General features: G+C 60.3%; 1 protein-coding gene across 1 annotated transcript in view; it reads right to left on the reverse strand.

Moving 5' to 3' along the window:
• The window catches only part of SKAP1 (src kinase associated phosphoprotein 1), a 147,770-nt gene that overhangs the window by 10,893 nt on the left and 120,256 nt on the right, over positions 1-16,621 (reverse strand). Inside the window, exons 5-11 of the mRNA XM_086766932.1 lie at positions 16,021-16,101; positions 15,060-15,143; positions 13,504-13,628; positions 12,709-12,772; positions 11,756-11,920; positions 7,186-7,248; positions 2,672-2,784 (exon numbers count right to left, since the gene is read on the reverse strand). Coding sequence (XP_086623058.1) covers positions 2,672-2,784; positions 7,186-7,248; positions 11,756-11,920; positions 12,709-12,772; positions 13,504-13,628; positions 15,060-15,143; positions 16,021-16,101 — 695 coding nt within the window. The remainder of the gene's footprint in view (positions 1-2,671; positions 2,785-7,185; positions 7,249-11,755; positions 11,921-12,708; positions 12,773-13,503; positions 13,629-15,059; positions 15,144-16,020; positions 16,102-16,621) is intronic.

Here is a 16,621-nt window from a genome sequence, read left to right on the forward strand (position 1 = left end):
GTGGCCTCTCCCCACGAGCGAGATGGCCCCAAATCCAGGAAAAATGCCACTAGATGTCACCACACGCCTTTCGCTCGGGGGCTAGGGTGCGGGAATGTGCCCCCCGCTTCCCCCCCCCCGCTTCCACTGAAAGCAATTGAGAGAATTAACTTCTCCGCTTTTATGGCCTGCTTGTCACATCCAACTAAGCCCACTTAAAATAGGAAGTCTCGCTGCATCCAAATAATTATCATAACGAACAAATCACTCAGCCAGGGGACGAGGGACGCGATGCCGGGGAGAGGGACGCGATGCCGGGGGGGGGTTTGCTGGGATTGCTGCTTCCCCCCTCCCCAGATTCGTTTCCCCGGCCGGGCTGCACCGAGCGGGACAGCAGTGTTTCGGGGTCCCGGCAAAGCGGGGTGATGGGGGGGGGTACGGGCTGTGCCACTCGGCCAGCTCCGGCTGTGACTCCCGGTCCCATTATCCCTGCGGCACTGGGGCCTGATGAAGCACTGGTGGGACTGGGGAGCCTCCTTCCCGGGTCTGGGGGGACGATGACAAAAGCCCTCGATGGTGGCACGCCCTGGCCTCCCACCCAAAGCCCCCCAGCGCTGGCACAGGCACCCACGCGAGACGCGGGGACGCGGCACCCAAGGGACCACTCCGGGGAGGGATGCGGTGGGTGACGACGCTGCCCGTGCCCCTCCGCCGCCGCGTCCCCGGCCCTCGCCGTGCCCCCCGCCCCAGCCTCCGATGTCCGCTGACCCCCAAATCGCTTTTCCCTGCCGCCGATGCTCGAAATGTCAGACAGGGCTCGAGCAGCAGCGGCGCGGGTTGCAAAGGCACCAGATGGGTTTTTATATCGGCTCCTATTTCATGTTCAGACAGAGCGGCCGCGCCGCTACAGCGGCAGCCTCGACACTGCCGACTTTGCTTCTGTGAGATTAATTCTGCGAAATTAATTGGGACAAGATTGAAAAGGAAATTAAAATGCAGCTGAGTGAACAGGCTTTTCAAACACCTTTCCCCCCCCTCTCCCTTCGCCGCCTCCCTCCTTCCCCCCCCCACCCAGCCCCGCACCGCCTCCGCTCTGCGGCGGCCGCGAGCATCCGTCGCACAAAGTAATTTACGGGGGAAAAGCTCTCAGGACCGATCGGTTACGTGTGAGGGAGCCAGCACAAGAGTCACAATCTGGAGCCACTGAAGAGAGCGAAAACCCTGCTGCGACGCCAAGCTGCGCCCCCGAGCTGGGCGGGGGGAGGCCAGACCCGCTCGGCCCTCGGCGGGACGCACCGAGGTGCCGGCAGTGGCGTGGGCACCGGGGGGTGCGGGCATAGCCCGCGGGAACGGCCGGGGGCTGCTCCTGGTGTCACCCCCCCAGATAAACAAGGTGATGAGCCGGGGCCACGCGTGCAGCGCCCGGAGCCCCTCAGCCCCGTCCCGGGGGACAGCGCGTCCCCGAGTGTCGCTGTCGAGTGCTTTGAGATCCACAGGCGGGGAATTTACAGCCTTCCGGAACGGGATGGCGAAGCCCAGGCTCAGAGCTGCCAGGGATGGGGCTGCATCTGCGAGGATGCATGGGAGCCAGCTTCAAACATGCCAGCGAAACACGTCGGTGCCATGCCAGCGAAACACGTCGGTGCCACGCCAGCGAAACACGTCGGTGCCACGCCAGCTGCAGCTGGGGAGGCGGGCGGGTGGCCCACGCCGGGCTCGGGGCTGCCGCAGCACCAGCGGTGCCCGGCTCGGAGCCCGTGGGAGCGAAGGGCACCGGGTCCGGCGCTGAGGGCTCTGAAGGACGGGCAAAACCTCCACGGAGAGGCCTGACGCGGCGGCTGCCGCTCTCCTGCCCATCGCTGTGGCGTCCGATCGCCCAAGTCCGCCCCAGCCCGTCCTGTGGCTATCGCCAGATGCCAAACTAAAGCTGATTTCTTTTTCTCGGCTATAAAACGCGGTCTTAACCAGCCTGAGCCTTGGAGGGGCTCCCCATCTCCCCAGATCCATCCTCGCCACCACCGCCGCGCCGGGTCCACGCCCTCACCACCGCCGCCCTTCCCCCCGCCGGGTCCACGCGCCCTTCCCCGCGTGGGCGCCCACCGAGGGCAGACGGGGCACAACCACCCGGTTCATCGCCGCTCCTGCGCCGGATTGGGATGCCAAGCACATTGCGACCGCCTCGCCTCGTCGCAGCCGGCCAGGGCCACCGCGGTCCGGCGGGGACCGGGACAGAGCCCCCGCGGGGACACGCGGGGTAGGGGAAGGTCACGGGCACCGCGGGCTCTGCTCTTGGCCCCGCAGACCCGCTAATGCAAGCGCTTAATTTATTCACCTGCGCGCGTCGCCGAAGGGAGCCCTGGTCACACCCGGCTGAGCAACCCAATTACCCCTGTAACACCTGAGCAACAGCACGCTCCGACTCCATCACCGCGGAAAGAAAATTAAAAAAAAAAAAAAAAAAAAAAAAAAAAGAGAAAAGAATCTGGCTGTGGGGCATTTGAAATGCCACGCGGGGAGGCAGGCAGTCCGGGCAGGAGTGGCACCGACGGCGCACGCACGGAGCGGGATGCCCCCTCCGTTAAACCCCTAATTTACCTCCGCCTCGAACCGTGATTTTCCCCCTTCCCCCAGCCCCCGCCCGGTGCCGGGGAGCCCCCGCCCGGCGCCGGGGAGCGCAGTGCCGCCCACCCACCTTGCTCAGGACGTAGATGAGGTCTCCGCGGCGGAATGAGAGCTCGTCGGGGTGCTCGCCGCTGCAGTCCCACATGCCCTGGTAGTAGTTGGCCAAATCTCGCCAGGGACCTCCTGGGAAAAGGGAAAACTGAGAGGTGAGGGGGACAGGGAATTCTACGGGGAAATACAGTTCCAGAAAGGGAACGTGTGAGCTAGCAAATCCTTTTTTCCCTGTTTTTTTTTTTTGAGAGGCAAATGATCTGTTCGCCGAACGCCATGGGTTTGTGCTGATGAGGCCGCTGGCAAACTGCGCCGAGGCTGGGCAGCGTCCCGGGCCAAATCGGAACGTGGGTTTTCTGGAAAGTGTCGCGCAGCGTTTCCAGAATGAAACGTTTCCACCTTCGCCATCTCAGAATGGCATTTCCCAGCCCAAAAACCGGCCCAGAGACCAGAGCCACCAGGAAAGCCTGGTCCCCACCGCGGGGGCGGAAAGCACCGCGCCTTGCGATGGGACCAGACGAGCCCCGCGACTGGGGGAGACGCTGCCCTGCCCAGTTTGCAGACTGGGGAAGCGACTTGTCCCAGCACATCCAACAGATCCCTCGCAGCATCCAAAAAACCCACCCCAAAACCCCCCAGACCTCCAGTTTTCAAGCAGACAACCGTTAAAACACGCTCCTGGGCCAAAGGCGCCAGGCAGGGATGCTCTGACGGCACAGCACCACGGCGGGGGTGGGTCCAGATGTCACGACACGGACATCCCCACGACGCGACCCCCACGGATAATTAAACCCAATAAAACCACGCTCGGCGGGGAGGGGGATTCGAGCGCCGGGCCTGTACCAGCGGTCCGTGCCGCTCCGCCACGCGGCTGAACCAAGCCCGGGAACGTCAATGGGAAATAGCGAGCGCGTGCTGGAGAAAATGCTTCTAATATGGTACGGGGGAGCGAGCGATAAGGGTGCAGCTGGAGTCCTGTGCCCAGATTTGATCACCTAAATATGAAAAAGGACATTACAGAGACGGATAACGGCACGGCGGGGAGCAACGGGAATGACTCAGGGACTTGGGGAGCTTAAATGGAAAGGCTGGGAGAAAAAAAAAAAAAAAAGAAAAAAGTAGGTCTGCATCCTTTGGAAAGTATTAAAGGGGGAGCACACAGTGGCGAGGAGAAGATTGTGAAGGGAATAGGAGGAGTAGGAGCGGCTGAGTTATTTAAACTGGTGCTGAGCACAGGAACCAGAGGCTGCGAACTGGAGGCAGAGGAAATGCCAGGGCGCGCGGGCACCGAGCCGGAGGACGAGGTGAGCGGCATCCTCGGCAGGAGCCAGCAAATTGTGTAATTAACTCAAAAGGTCATTGACGGGAGGGCGCGAGGACAACACCGCGATGCACAAAATAACCGGTCCGATCCCCCAGATCCGCCTCTGCTCCGCTTCGGAGCTCGGCGCTGTGCCACTGAGGGGAGGGGAAGGGGTTTGGGTTAAAACAGAAAATCCAGAAGCTTCCAGAGCCCAGAGTGCCCACTCCCCACCCGGAGCCCCCCGGGACCCCGCTCTCCCGCAGGGAGGATGCTGCCGGGAAGCTGGAATCAGCCTTCTCCCAAATTCCTGGTTTACCGGGAACGCTTGGGAGGCGCCTGCCTATCCCCCATCGGCTCCTTCCCGCTCACGGAAGGAGCAAGCGGAGCGCGGAGGCACCTCGCCGCCCCGTCAAGGGCCGGAGAAAGGAGAAGCCGTGGGGAAAACAGAAACTTCGCGGAGCCTGGGCGTGACGCTCTGCGAGCGCAAGGGGAGAAGGTTTTCCAGCCCGCAGGAAGGTTCGTGCTCCCAGAAGTGCGTGTGCTTTGTCCCGCCCCTCCCTCCAAAGGTCAGAATCCACGGCATCAGACGAGGACGACGCCTCACCGCGAAAGCGCGGCCGGCCTCTGCGCTTCACTCCCGGCCGCAGCTTCCAACGCCACGAAGATGTTCGTGCCAGCTACCCGGAACATCTCGTTAAAATTAAGATCGTTCGCAGCCGAGGGATTCTGGCTCGTGTTTTAGCGTGTGAGGATAAGGCGGGGCGAGGGAGAACCTCGCTCTGCAGCCTCCACGTGGGATGGCGACTGTCCGTGATCCTCCCGACCTGCCGGCTCCCGGCTGCGTGGGGCGCGGGTCGAATCCGGACAAATCACCCCAGGACTCCGGCATCGCTTGCACGGAGAAGAGGTTTGGTTTAAAAAAGCGCCGGTGCCCCATCTAGACACGTAAATCCGCGTCCAGGGCAGAGCCGTGATCTCGGCGCCGCTGATTCGCGCTGATGTAAGTGGGACGAGAGCCCGCTCCCGTGTTGACGGGCCTCGGGGTCAGTCGGAAAAGCAGCCAAACGTGACAACCGCATCGTGTTCCGCCACAGCCCGAGCGGCCCCGGGCGGGGGCTGCGGGAGAGGCACGACCCGCCGCAGCCCCTTCGCTTCGGGCGCGTTGCTTCAGGAGCCCGTTGATGCTGAAACCTAACGACAACCGTCCGCGGCTCGGGGGTCTCACCGCTGCGCTCGCGTAGGCGAAACCTCCCGCCACGCCGAGCGCAGGACCGTGACAGGAGCAGGCTGGGAGGCTTTTTCATTTCCCGAGCAGAGGAATTTCGCTCAGTCTGCACGCAGCTGGTACGCTGGCGCTGCGGCAGCGGCCCCGAAGCCTCTCCGGCGCAGAAGGCAGCGATCGAGCAGCCCCGAGCGGAGCAAATGGGCGTCGTGGCGGGAGCAGCCTGCAGCTCTCAGCTGGATTTGCCGGGCTGCTCCGGCACCGCGGCATCCTCGCGGCTCTCGGAAATGAGAAACAACAGCTTTCCATTAGCCAAACGCTCATCTGGCGCGTTGGCCGCGCGATGTGAGGAAGAAACGGCCCCTGCCCCCCTCCCCGCGCCCAGCCCTCTGCGCGGGGACCGCCGCCGCCTGCTCGCCCTTGGTCGGGGTGGGCAGAAGCGCGGATTGTCACGGCGCAAGGCGCAGGGGCGATAACCCGTCCCTCTCGACACGCAGCCCGGCTGCTCAGAGGCCAGAGTCCAAAACACGATTTGGTGCAGAACCAGGACTGAAGGCAGTGACGACACCGCTAATGACGACACCGCTAATAACGACACCGCTAATAACGACACCGCTAATAACGACACCGGCGACAGCGATTAGCAATGACAGCTGCCGGGCACAGGCTGATGAGCCTGAGCCGGGTGTTGAAACGTCTGGCAGGGCTGTGACAGGTGACAGCCAAAATCCTCGGGGTGCAGGGTTGCCGTCACCCCTGGCATCCACGCTCCGCACCCACCGACCCCCACCTCCAGCCGGGAAGCCGACGGAGGAGCCGCTTTTTCTGCTGCCCGGGCCTTCGGATGGCTCAGCGCTGGGGCGGCTGAGAAAGACAAAGGAACACGCGCGCGTGTGCCCGCACGTCCCGGCGCCTTCTGCTGTCCTCGCCCCGCGCCGAGGAGCTCCGCAGACAAGCAGTTAAGACCGCAGTAGGGTTCACAAAGATGGGGACGTGGGTTTTTCCCGAGCTCTGTGCCGGTACCGGCCACAGCTGCCACGTGCTCCAGCGGCCAAATCAGCCGTCGTGCCGGGGCGCGGGAAACGGGCTCCACAAAACCGCGAGGAGCAGGGAAACGCTGACCTGCTCCGGTCCTGCCCGCGCTGCCGAGATTTCGGCAGAAACGAGCTCTGGAGCGGGCGGACGGCACGGGAAGCTCTCCCGAGCCGGGCTGTGCCAGGAGGACGCGTTTTCCCACGCGGCGAGGAGAGAGCGGGGCGGCAGGAAGCCCCCGGTCGGTTCAGCCCCGGCTGCCCCCACACAAGCGCTGCTTTCCTGCGCCGGGGCGGAAGCGGCGATGGAAAACGAAGCAGGTGGGACCGGGGAGGAAACAGATCTTCCGCTCCCATCCCGCGGTGCAGGTCCTCAAGGAAAGAGCAAGGGTGGGGGCCGTGGTGACCACGGCAGGCTCTGGGATCGCACCGGTTCCTGGGGCGGCGGCGCGCGTCTTTCCGGCTTCCCGCGCCGAGCTCCAGGCCTGCGGCGGCTTCCTCTGGGCCGCAACTGGCTTCCTGCCCTCTCTCCAGGCTCCTTCTGCCCCGGCCCCTTGGGATGCAGCGGGAGGGCCGGCCGCGTCCCCGCGGTCCGGGATGGGGTGAGGGACACGGACGGGTGCGCCTCCTTCCGCACGCAGGTCACGTCGGGCGGGAGAGGGATGAAGGTTGGGGGTCCTGCATGGAGAGCCCGCTCGGGCCGCCTCCCGTGGGGTGCTTGTCCCAAAAGGAGAGGCATCCCCGGGCCCACAGCGTGGAGAAGATGGGGAGAGCTCCCCAATCGGAGCTTCCTGAGCTTTCCCCGTCGCACAGTCTCCCCTGTCCCCCATCATTCTGCTCCCGGGGCCTCCCCCATCCTCCGCACGCCCCTCCATCACCACCCCGCACCCCAGGACCCCCAAAGGCGGCCGCACTCAACCCCCCCCCCCCTGCCATGGCCTGCAGGTTGGGCTGGCCAAAGCAGATCGGGCTCTTACCGCTTCTCCGTCTGCTCCCGGCATCCTCGCTCTCCTCTGGGAAGGGGGGCTCCAGCTCCTCGTCTGCGGAGGGGAAAGCAGAGCGGAGAAGTCAGGGGAAGAGCCGGGAGCGTTCCCGCTGCGCCAGACCCCCGGGCAGGCAGAGGGGCCGGAGAGCATCCCGCTGCCAGGATAATAAATTCCCGGCTTAATTGTCAAGAGTGGGAGGGAGGAAGTCACAGATAATATTTTAAACCGTGTTGCATGAAAATATGAATTGTTGTTAACACTGGTAAAAACAAATCACTCCTTACAGCCCCATAAATTCAGGCAGCGCTTTGTCGAGTGCCCCGTCGGAAGAGACGCTTCCCGTGCGGGGCTCGCAGCCCGGAGAAAAGGAGACGCCGAGGACAGAGACGAGGGGAAGGATGTGGGACGGAAGCAGAAATTCGGGAGGAGAAAGAAGAGCCCAGGCAGCGGAGGGCAGGCCGGCTGGCGCGGGCACGGAGGACGGGAGAGAGAGGACGCAGGAAAATAATCAGGATTGGTGCCACGGAAACGGCTGCGGGCAGAGCGGATGGAAGTCACAGGAAGCCCTGTGAAAATGGCAGGGGGCTGACGGGAGCAAGGATCCACACACAAATCAGGGTCAATAAGACTATTTAACACCAAGCCAGGTACAACCCATCCGCCTGAGCGTGCGCCGAGCGCACAGCACCCGCATTAGCCGCCGTCGCAGCCCGGGCTGCCTTCCGCAACCTACAGACTAGGAGCAACCTGACAAAATCCTATAAATAAAACCCAATTCCGAAACCCCAGGCTCAGGGAAACGGCTCATCTGCACCTCTGGCACCGCTCTCGGGGAGCCCGGCGCGGAAGAGGCGTCCCCGTCACGTCTCCGAGGACGCGTCGCCGCTGTCACCTTCGGGCCAAGCCATCGGGAGCCGAGCCTGGGGCCGATCCCGCGGGCACGAGGCAGCCAAGCGCTGTCATTGCCGGGCGCTTCCCGAGGACGCGGCCCCGGCCCCGGCCGGCGCGGATCAATGCAAACCCTGTCAGCCCTCCGCTGCCAATTCCAAATCGCATCCCAGGGCGCAGGGTCACCGCAACTGCCCCCCCCCCCGTTAGACGGGAAGCGGCACCAACGATCTTTTCTAAATAAATCAGGCTTTATTGTAAAACTCGGCCGCTGACGAGACAGAACCTCATTAGCATTGATTTTAAAATAAATTATTGAAAGTGGCTTTTGCCTGCTCTTTGCATTTGTAAAAAGAGAAGGTAAATGTGTTTGGAAGAGCTCTCTCCTCCCGTCGCTCCCACGCGTGCGCCCCAGATCCTTGCGCATCCGGATTCCTTCGTACCTTGGCCAACGGCACCAAATCCCCACATCCCACCTCGCCAGGAGCCGGAGGGCAGCTCCGAGCCACCAAAACCCCAGAGCCGTCCTCCGAAGCGGGCCAGCATCGCTCCCGTGCCGCTGCGGGCGACACCTGTGCCCACGTGCTCCCCACCACAGGCGCACGCCCCTCTGGCTCCATCCGTGCCTGCGTCCGCTTTTTCCCGGAGCCCTTCTCGCACCTCCCGGGAGCCCCCCGGGCTGCAGAGCTCGGCACAGCTAATGGGGGGGGGGGTCACGTTTACGGCCCCTAATGAGCTCAGGCAGCTCTGTGGGTCCTGGCCCCACAGAGAGCTGCTGCTCCGCTGCATCCTCGCTCCCCAGGAGCCACGCGAGGCTTTCCAGAGTGGCCTGCTCTCCTTGTCCCACCTTGGGTCATTTTATTTTGAGGGCAGGGGACTCGTTCTAACCAGAAATCAAACCCACGGACCCCGTCCCTGTTTGCATCGCCCACCGGAGACACCAGCCGGGCACCTGACCGCTCCACTCTCCTGCGTTCCGGTCCTCCGTGCCTCAGTTTCCCTTCCTTCCCAAAGCCTCTGCCCTGCTGACCGCTCGCTCCCTGCCTTTTGCAAAAGGCGCTGGGAGGAAAGCCCCGGGCAATGCCAATGCCCCAGGTGATGCCAAGTACCCGCCGGCCGCCCCGCAGCGAGCTCATCGATGCCGATGGGCTGCACGGGCTGCGATGGACGGAGGCTTTGTGAAAAGGAGGGGAAAAAAACTTACATGGGATTTTTCTCGGGAAAACATGGCTTGTGCTGCGGGACGCTGGCCCCAGGCACAGCCCCTGCAGATTTTGGGCCCCTGGGGACGCAACGAGGTCCCCTCCACGCCGCAGCCCTGCAGCCTGTTGTGTCCAGGTGCTTTTCCGAGCCAAGCCTGGAAGCGACGCTCTGCCTTCCCAGGGCCTGGGTGTTTGATCTCAGCCAACATCTGGATTTTATAGGGACGAATCAGAGGGAAACGCTGAAAAAAGCATCTCCTGGGGGCTGTGCTGCTTCCCCCCGCGCCGCCTCCCTGCGCAGAGCATCGCAGCCTGGGCCACACCACCCCCGGGAAAACGCCTTACCCACCCCGGGGTCCGCAGCCCCACGGAGCCCCCAGCCCCGGCACGGCCGGGCACCCCACCGCTGCGCCGGAGCGGTCCGGGCGTCGGGCGGATTCTCAGAGGAGCTGTGTTTTAATGTAGCAATTTGATTCAATTTTCCACTCTATAAAATTACCCATCACTGCTCGTTGCTTCCTAACAGACACCTTCACTCTTAATTTAACAATCCTATCGAATTCTGCCAGGGAAATTGGAAAAATTTATCACCTGTGAAATTTTATTTTTCCTTGGTTGTATCTGTTTTTGTAAAACTTCATTAACGACGATGACTTGCTGAGGAAATTATCTCTTCATCTCCTCCCATTTCTTTTTTTTTCCTCCTCTCCCTCTTTCTCTCTCTGTTTCACCCGGGACGCAGCCGGGCCCAGAGGAGACCCCCGCTTGGGCGTTCCGGTGCCGTTCTGCCGGCGGGCGGGATGCTGGGTGGCCAGAGGTGATGCGGGCAGAGGCAGCCGTGACGCTGGGTGCAGGAGGCTCGGCCGGACCCCGGGGACCCTGCACGGCACCGGAGCCCCTGGGATGCCCCCCGCCAGGACCCCAGGACCCAAAGCCCTGCTGCTGGCGAGCAGCCCGGGGCACAACCCTTCGGGCGGCTTTAGGAACCTCTTGGGAAGCTTTTAAGAAGCTGAGACAGGACAGGGAGCCCAGTAAAAGCCCAGGATTAAGGCAGGGTTTGGCTGGGACGCCCCCTCCTCCACCGTGATGCTCTGCAGCCCCAGCATCCGCGCACCGATCCGCGCCTGGGAGCAGGAGAGCAATCCCAGGGGACATCACGGGGACCAAGGATGGAGCTGGCTGGCAGGGCTGGCTCCAGCTCTTTGGAGACACCCCGCATGCCGGAGCGGGCGGCAACGGTGGGGTCTGTCCCTAAATCCTCCCTGCACCGGCTCCTAGCGGGATCACCATCAGGCGTGGAGCAAACCTCGCCTCTGATGTCTGCTCTGCAGTCGGAGCTGGCAGCCGCAGGAAGGCGAGGAGCCGGGCACAGCTGCCAACGCAGCCAGGGATGCCCAAGGCCCTGGCCCGACGGATCGTCGCGCATCACGCGCCAGGCTGGGGACCGCGGCGCGGAGGCTCCCGCTGAGCTCTGCCATCACCGTGGGTCTGCCCGGAGGAAGAGCAAGCTGCTGCCCAGAGAGCTGAGGATGCAAACAGCGAGAGGGAAGGTCGGGAAGGAAGGAGGAAGGGCGGACGGAGGCCGGGGCTCTGCTCGGGGTTGCACAGGCAGTGCCGGAGCCCCGGCTCTGCCGCTGGGAAACTGCGGAGCGGAGATTTCCTTTGGCAGCAGTTGCAAGACAAAGATCTCGGGCACCATAAAACTTTCTGGTGCATTTCATATATTTTTCTTTTTCATCACTGCCAATATAAAGTCCTGAAATAAATAAGAAGAAACAAGGAGCTAGCTTGCGTCTCTGAACGCAGCCTGCTCTCAGGGACGGGGAGCAGAGCCAGGTGACCCCAACCCCAGCGCCGAGGCGGGACGGCACACGTGTTTGGGTAAGGCTCCGGTGACCGAGCCCTGGGGCACGTCACACCACGGTTTCTGCCGTGACGGTAAGAGCCGCCGCAGACCGTGTCGCCCTGGCAGGCTGCTCGGTGCCGTGCCAGGAAGATTGCTTCCGGCTCCTTTCACCGGCAACCGCTGCCCCGCCGCCTCCAGACCCCGCGCGCCGTTAGCGAGCCAGCACCAGTCTTTAATGCAGTTATTCTCTCATCTCTGGGAAGGCCAGTAATCGTGTTACAGCCCTGACTGCATGCCCAGAAGGGAGCATTTTCATCATCTAAAGTCTGATTTTCCAGGTAACACAGCCCAGAGATTCCACTCTCACCAAACTTAATGTGACCCAAGCTGCACGGAGCACAACCTCTGAAAGCTGCCCCGTCCGAATTTACAAGCCCTTCGCCTCACCAGAACGGAAAGGGTTTGCTCTTGTGGTCCATCAACCAATCTGAACAAAGAAACGGGGCCAAATGTTTGAGTTACGGGTTTGTTAAACTCGGCAGAGCCAGCGACGTTCATTCCCACCAACGCGTGGCCAAGGTCTCAGGGCTGAGGCCAGGGGATGGCTCGGGTTTGGGTGGCCTACCTGGCAAAACCTCGTAGATGTCGTCATCTTCCATCTCCACGTTCGGCTCATCCTGATTCAGGGTGGTATTGTGGGACGCTGTGTTGACAGAGTCAGAACTGTCCACGTCGTTGTAGGGCTCTTCCTCGTCCTCCTCATCACATGGGATAGTGAGGGAGCTCATGTCTGGCAGGAGGGAGCAAAAGCCCGGTCAGAAAGAGCGAACCGAAGTGACAGCCGGATGCTGGCGCTTTCAGTGAGCTGAAATCGAGTAACCAAGCCCGTGCTGCTGTACTTTGGGCTCACTACGGACCTTGCAAGGAGCGAACGGTCCCCTTGGTCGGTGCGTGAGCACCTGGTGTAGAGAAAATGGGATGGAAGCTGAGAACAGGCTAAAACAAAGGAGAAGTCCAAGAAAGGACAGCAAATGCCAGAGAACAAAGCCAAACTCAACAAGTGCCTCAAGGAACTGAGCCTGGCCCTGTTCCTGGGCAGCTGTGGTTTCCAGAGGGTTTCCACATGCAGGGCTGGAGTCTTGTCGCAGTATCGCTGGTCTCAAACTGGAGCAGCTCCAGTGGAGCCAAACCCCATCCTTCATCAGCCAAGGACAGAACAGCAGGTCTGCAACCCCAGCGCCAAGAAGCAATTCCCACCCTTTTCCTGTCCCCCTTGGTGACACCTTTGAGAGGTCACACCACTCCTAAAAGCAGCCAAAAGCTCTTGAGTTGAAACCAAATGGGCTCCAAACCGTGGGCTCCAACCAAACGCTTCTTTTTACCCACCTGCTCAAAAGAGCAAAGCCCCAGAGCCTCTCTTTTTGCTAAGAGGGGATGCTGGGACGCCAGCAAGGTCTCGGCAAGGAGCAGAAGCCCACCCGTTGCCGGAGGGAGCAGCCCAAGCCGGGTGGGAAGATGCTGCTGGGATCTGCCCAAAGAAACAGGGCACAGCGGCTTGGACCAGGCTGCCAGACTCACCCTTCAGCAGGAACTGGATCTGATCCACCCAGTCTTCAGCTTCTGCCGGGCTTGGGGCTGTGAACTGGAGAGGGGTTCACCTGTTATTCTGCTGGTTCTCGTAGGAAAAGGAAAAAGATTTGCGGGTCGAGTAGGGGATGGAGATCCTGGATCTGCCATTCTCCAGCCTGTGACTTCGGGAAAGCCATTTCGCTTCTTTATCTCCCTGCTCCAAACAGGGAAACAGAAGCGGAACAGAGCTAGACTGTCCCAGAGGAAGGCTGTCAAGCCTAATTCATTAAAATAATTCAGATGAAAACCACAATCCCTACTGAACATACGATACTGACTCCGAACCAAGACTCTACATCCAAGATCTCCCCGAAGCCCAGGAAGGCTCTCCTGCACGCTTTGTGGATAGCGCCAAGTTTTCCATTACATCAGTTTTTAGGCTCCCTCTGGGCGCTCAGCAAACTGAGGGTTTAGATTTAACCCGGCTCTGAACTGCTTATTTCAAAAAGGGCTTTCCAAACCCAATCCTCCACTGCTTCTAACCTGCGTCCTCACTTAATCCTTGAGCCCAGGATCAGTCTTGTGCCAAGGGAAGGTCCACGTTAAGATGGAGAAGCGTTGGCGCCTTCTGCAGTGCCTTTTGGTTTGTTTCACCAGGGGTCTGGGGTTGTTTCACCAGGGGTTTTGGAAATTCACAGCCTCCCTGACCCCGCAGGTCCAGCCAGCCCCTCTGCCCCCAGCCCTGGGACCAGTGCCCGGTGCTCACACCAGCGCAGAAGGTCCATTTCCTCCCCCAGTTCCTACCTCGTAGGTGCGTTTGCCGGGGCAGATTAACTCGAAGCAGCATCTTCGTCGAGAGTCTTTGCGCAGGTGGAAAGCCAGCCGGGCACTGTAGTCCTCAATGGAGAAGTTGCCTTTGGGTTGCTTGCCTGAAAGAAGAGAAACGCGCTAAATCTGGGGTTTGCATCTTTTTGTCAAGCTCACGGCACGGCTGGGCGGTGCAGGCGTCTGCTGCCCACGCAGGGAAACCGAGGTACAACACGTGTCAGTGGGAAACAGCCAGAAAAACCCTTCAGTCAGAGCACATCGCCCCCAGGAAATCCAAAGGGAATATTATAAAATCCTCATACAGACATAGGAAAGAGGACGCCCTTCTCAGCCTCGAGAGATCGCCAACAGGCAGCGAAAGGTGGCTGGGGTCAGAAGGCTGCAGGAGACGAGCGGGTCGTAACGAAGCGGAGACCACGCGGCACTAGGATGCCGATGATTATTCTGCTGGTAAGGAATTTACGGGCTGGCGTACAGGAAGGAATACCTAGTGGGGCCTTTGAGAACCGGCCTACGGATCTTGACAATGTACATGGGTGGCCGGTGCCAGCCAGGGGGGAGAGGGGGAACCTCACTGCAGGCATCTGGGGCGTCTTTATTCACCTCGGCTCGTTATTTCCTTATCAACCTTCCCGAGGAAGTCTGGGAGTACGATTCAGGCAGTCGTTCTTAACCCTTTTGTGATTTGCAGACCCTTAAAAAAGTTCCAGGGGTGAGGTCAAGCCCTGCGCAAGGATTTCAGCCCACCAGTAGCAGGTTTGCTTTACTCTGCTGTCTTCTGGAGACCACTGGGAGATGCCGACTGCTCGTCCCCCACAGAAACAACCAAACACCAACCCCTGGCCCGAGCGGCTCACACCAGGGTGAGAGGGGCTGGGAAGCTCAAAACAAAAAGTGCTCAAGGCGCTCGGACAACGGAGGTGGAAGAAGGACAAAGACCCACCTTCCCCCCCCCCCACCCACCGAGTTCAATCCCACCCTAGCAGCAGGCTTGGTCACGGCAAACCACGGATGCACACGTGTGTTTTGTAAGCCGTGTCCACGCCGTGTCCACGGACGGGCAGCACAGAGGAAGGCCACGTATCTCATCACGCCAAAGTCCGCTGGAGATATTTATTAGCTGCCTGGTTTGATGTACCTGACGGAGCGTGACTGCACAACATCCACCCACACTGACACGCGGGTTACACACAGTCGCGTGGGGGGCTGAAGCCCAGCTGGGGGCTGATGGAAAAACTGGAACCTCATTTTATTTACACACAGCGTCTGTTCCCGCGTCTCTCTTCTCTTGTTCCACGTCTCCAAAGGTGTTTGGGAGAAAAGAAAAGCAAGTGGAGATCTGCCTTTCCAGGAGAACCAGCATCTTACGCCTTGACAGGGAGTTACAGCCTGCCTTCCCACGGGACGGGCTTTTCTCTCCACAGACCACCTTGTCCTTCAGCAGGGGCTCTCCCCCTCCGCCTTCCAGCCCGTCCACGCCCTCAGCCGCCACCCACAACCCGGGGACCGCAGGCAGAGACCCCACCGCTTACTTTTCTCACTGGCGTAGTAGTAAAAGGTCCTTCTGTTGAGGACACACCACCGCTTCTGCCACTCTGACCCGAAAAAGCTGTGCTCTAGAGAGAAAAGGACGGCAAAAGGGTAAAAAAAAAATAAAATAAATTCATTCCTGATCTTTCACTATATGCTTCAGAATACTATTGAGAGGAAAGATTTTTTTTTTTCCCCCAACAAAATCCTGCAGATTTCTGGCACAAAGTTCAGGCAAGCAAATTTAAACACAAAATCTCAGCCAGTCCCACCAGGCTGGAGCCCCCGCAAGCCTCCCCCAGCGCTGCAGGCTGGGCTGGGCTGCTCTGTCCTGCTGACTGGGAGGGGACACAGCTTTGGGCTAAACCTCCCTAACTGAGGTTTAAGCAAACGTCTTTCACCCTGTAACCGGAGCAAGCTAAAACACGCAGAGGGCTCAGCTGATGGCTGTGAGGAGAAAAGGGCCGTTCTTGCCTCACACCACCTGTCATACAGCAAATAAATCAAGATAAAACCTGAGCGATGAGGAAATAATTTGTAGCTTTCACAAGAGGCAGTAAAATCAAGATAAACCCGGGGCTGACTCACGCCCTTATCTCAACTTGCTAATGGGTGTGATGCTGCGAACCACCTCGTCCTCACCGGGATTTTATCCTCATTAGGTATCGCTCGTTAGAAGGGCACATCTTGCCTTAGAGCACTGGGCTGCTGCTTAATTCGATTTCTGGGTTTTAATCTTTGTGCAGCTTGGTGATCTGCAAAAGAGAATAAATAAAGGCTGTGCCCTCCCTGCTCATATGATGCCTTCTCTTAAAAACCCTGACAGGTTCTGCGTGCTCCTACGGATAAATCTGCAGAAGATACATGTTTTCCTGCTCGTACTTCGTCTGAAAATTTGCATTCTTGGTAATTCTGAGGTGACATCGCGGAACTTTATCTCACGATGTACCTGTCAGACCTTACCTCGGGACCTCTTCTCCAGATATCCTTGCTTCAGAATGTTCCCCGTGTCCCGAACCGGCCTCGGCACGATTTCCTCCAGTCCTGCAGAGAGCAAAGCAGAGCAAAGCGTTGGGATTTCCCATTTGCAAGACCCCTCCGCACAGCGCCGTCAGCCCCTTCTCTGCAGACGAGGCTTGGAAGGTGGACTGGCGACTGGAGGTGAAATCAATGGTCCATCATGATCTCCCAGCTATTCCCAATCCTGGTTGCATACTCCCAGAAGTCCTCAAGGAAACCCCCGTTGCCCTGGGCTGGTGACGGCCACATCTCATCCCCAAAACCATCGCGGCCAGGACGTCCCCAAGCCATGGCTTGCTGCTGAGGTCTCCCCCTCCCCTCCTGCCGTTATAACTCACTGAACCACAATCAAATATCACTAACGAAACGCCACTCATCACCTCCCCGTGCCCAGCCTTGGCAGCCTTTCAGTGCGAGTAAATCCCCAGGATCCCGGGTCGCAGGAGCTCCTCCTGTTTTCTCAGCGTGTCTCGCTAACGCCCAGCTCGCTTCGCGCTCCGCTCTGGGGAAGCGCAGCGCGGCAGCTTCCGCGCGGGCGGAAAGG

This window comes from Chlamydotis macqueenii, chromosome 25, assembly GCF_036417535.1.
Source record: "Chlamydotis macqueenii isolate bChlMac1 chromosome 25, bChlMac1.mat, whole genome shotgun sequence".
NCBI classification, from domain to species: domain Eukaryota; kingdom Metazoa; phylum Chordata; class Aves; order Otidiformes; family Otididae; genus Chlamydotis; species Chlamydotis macqueenii.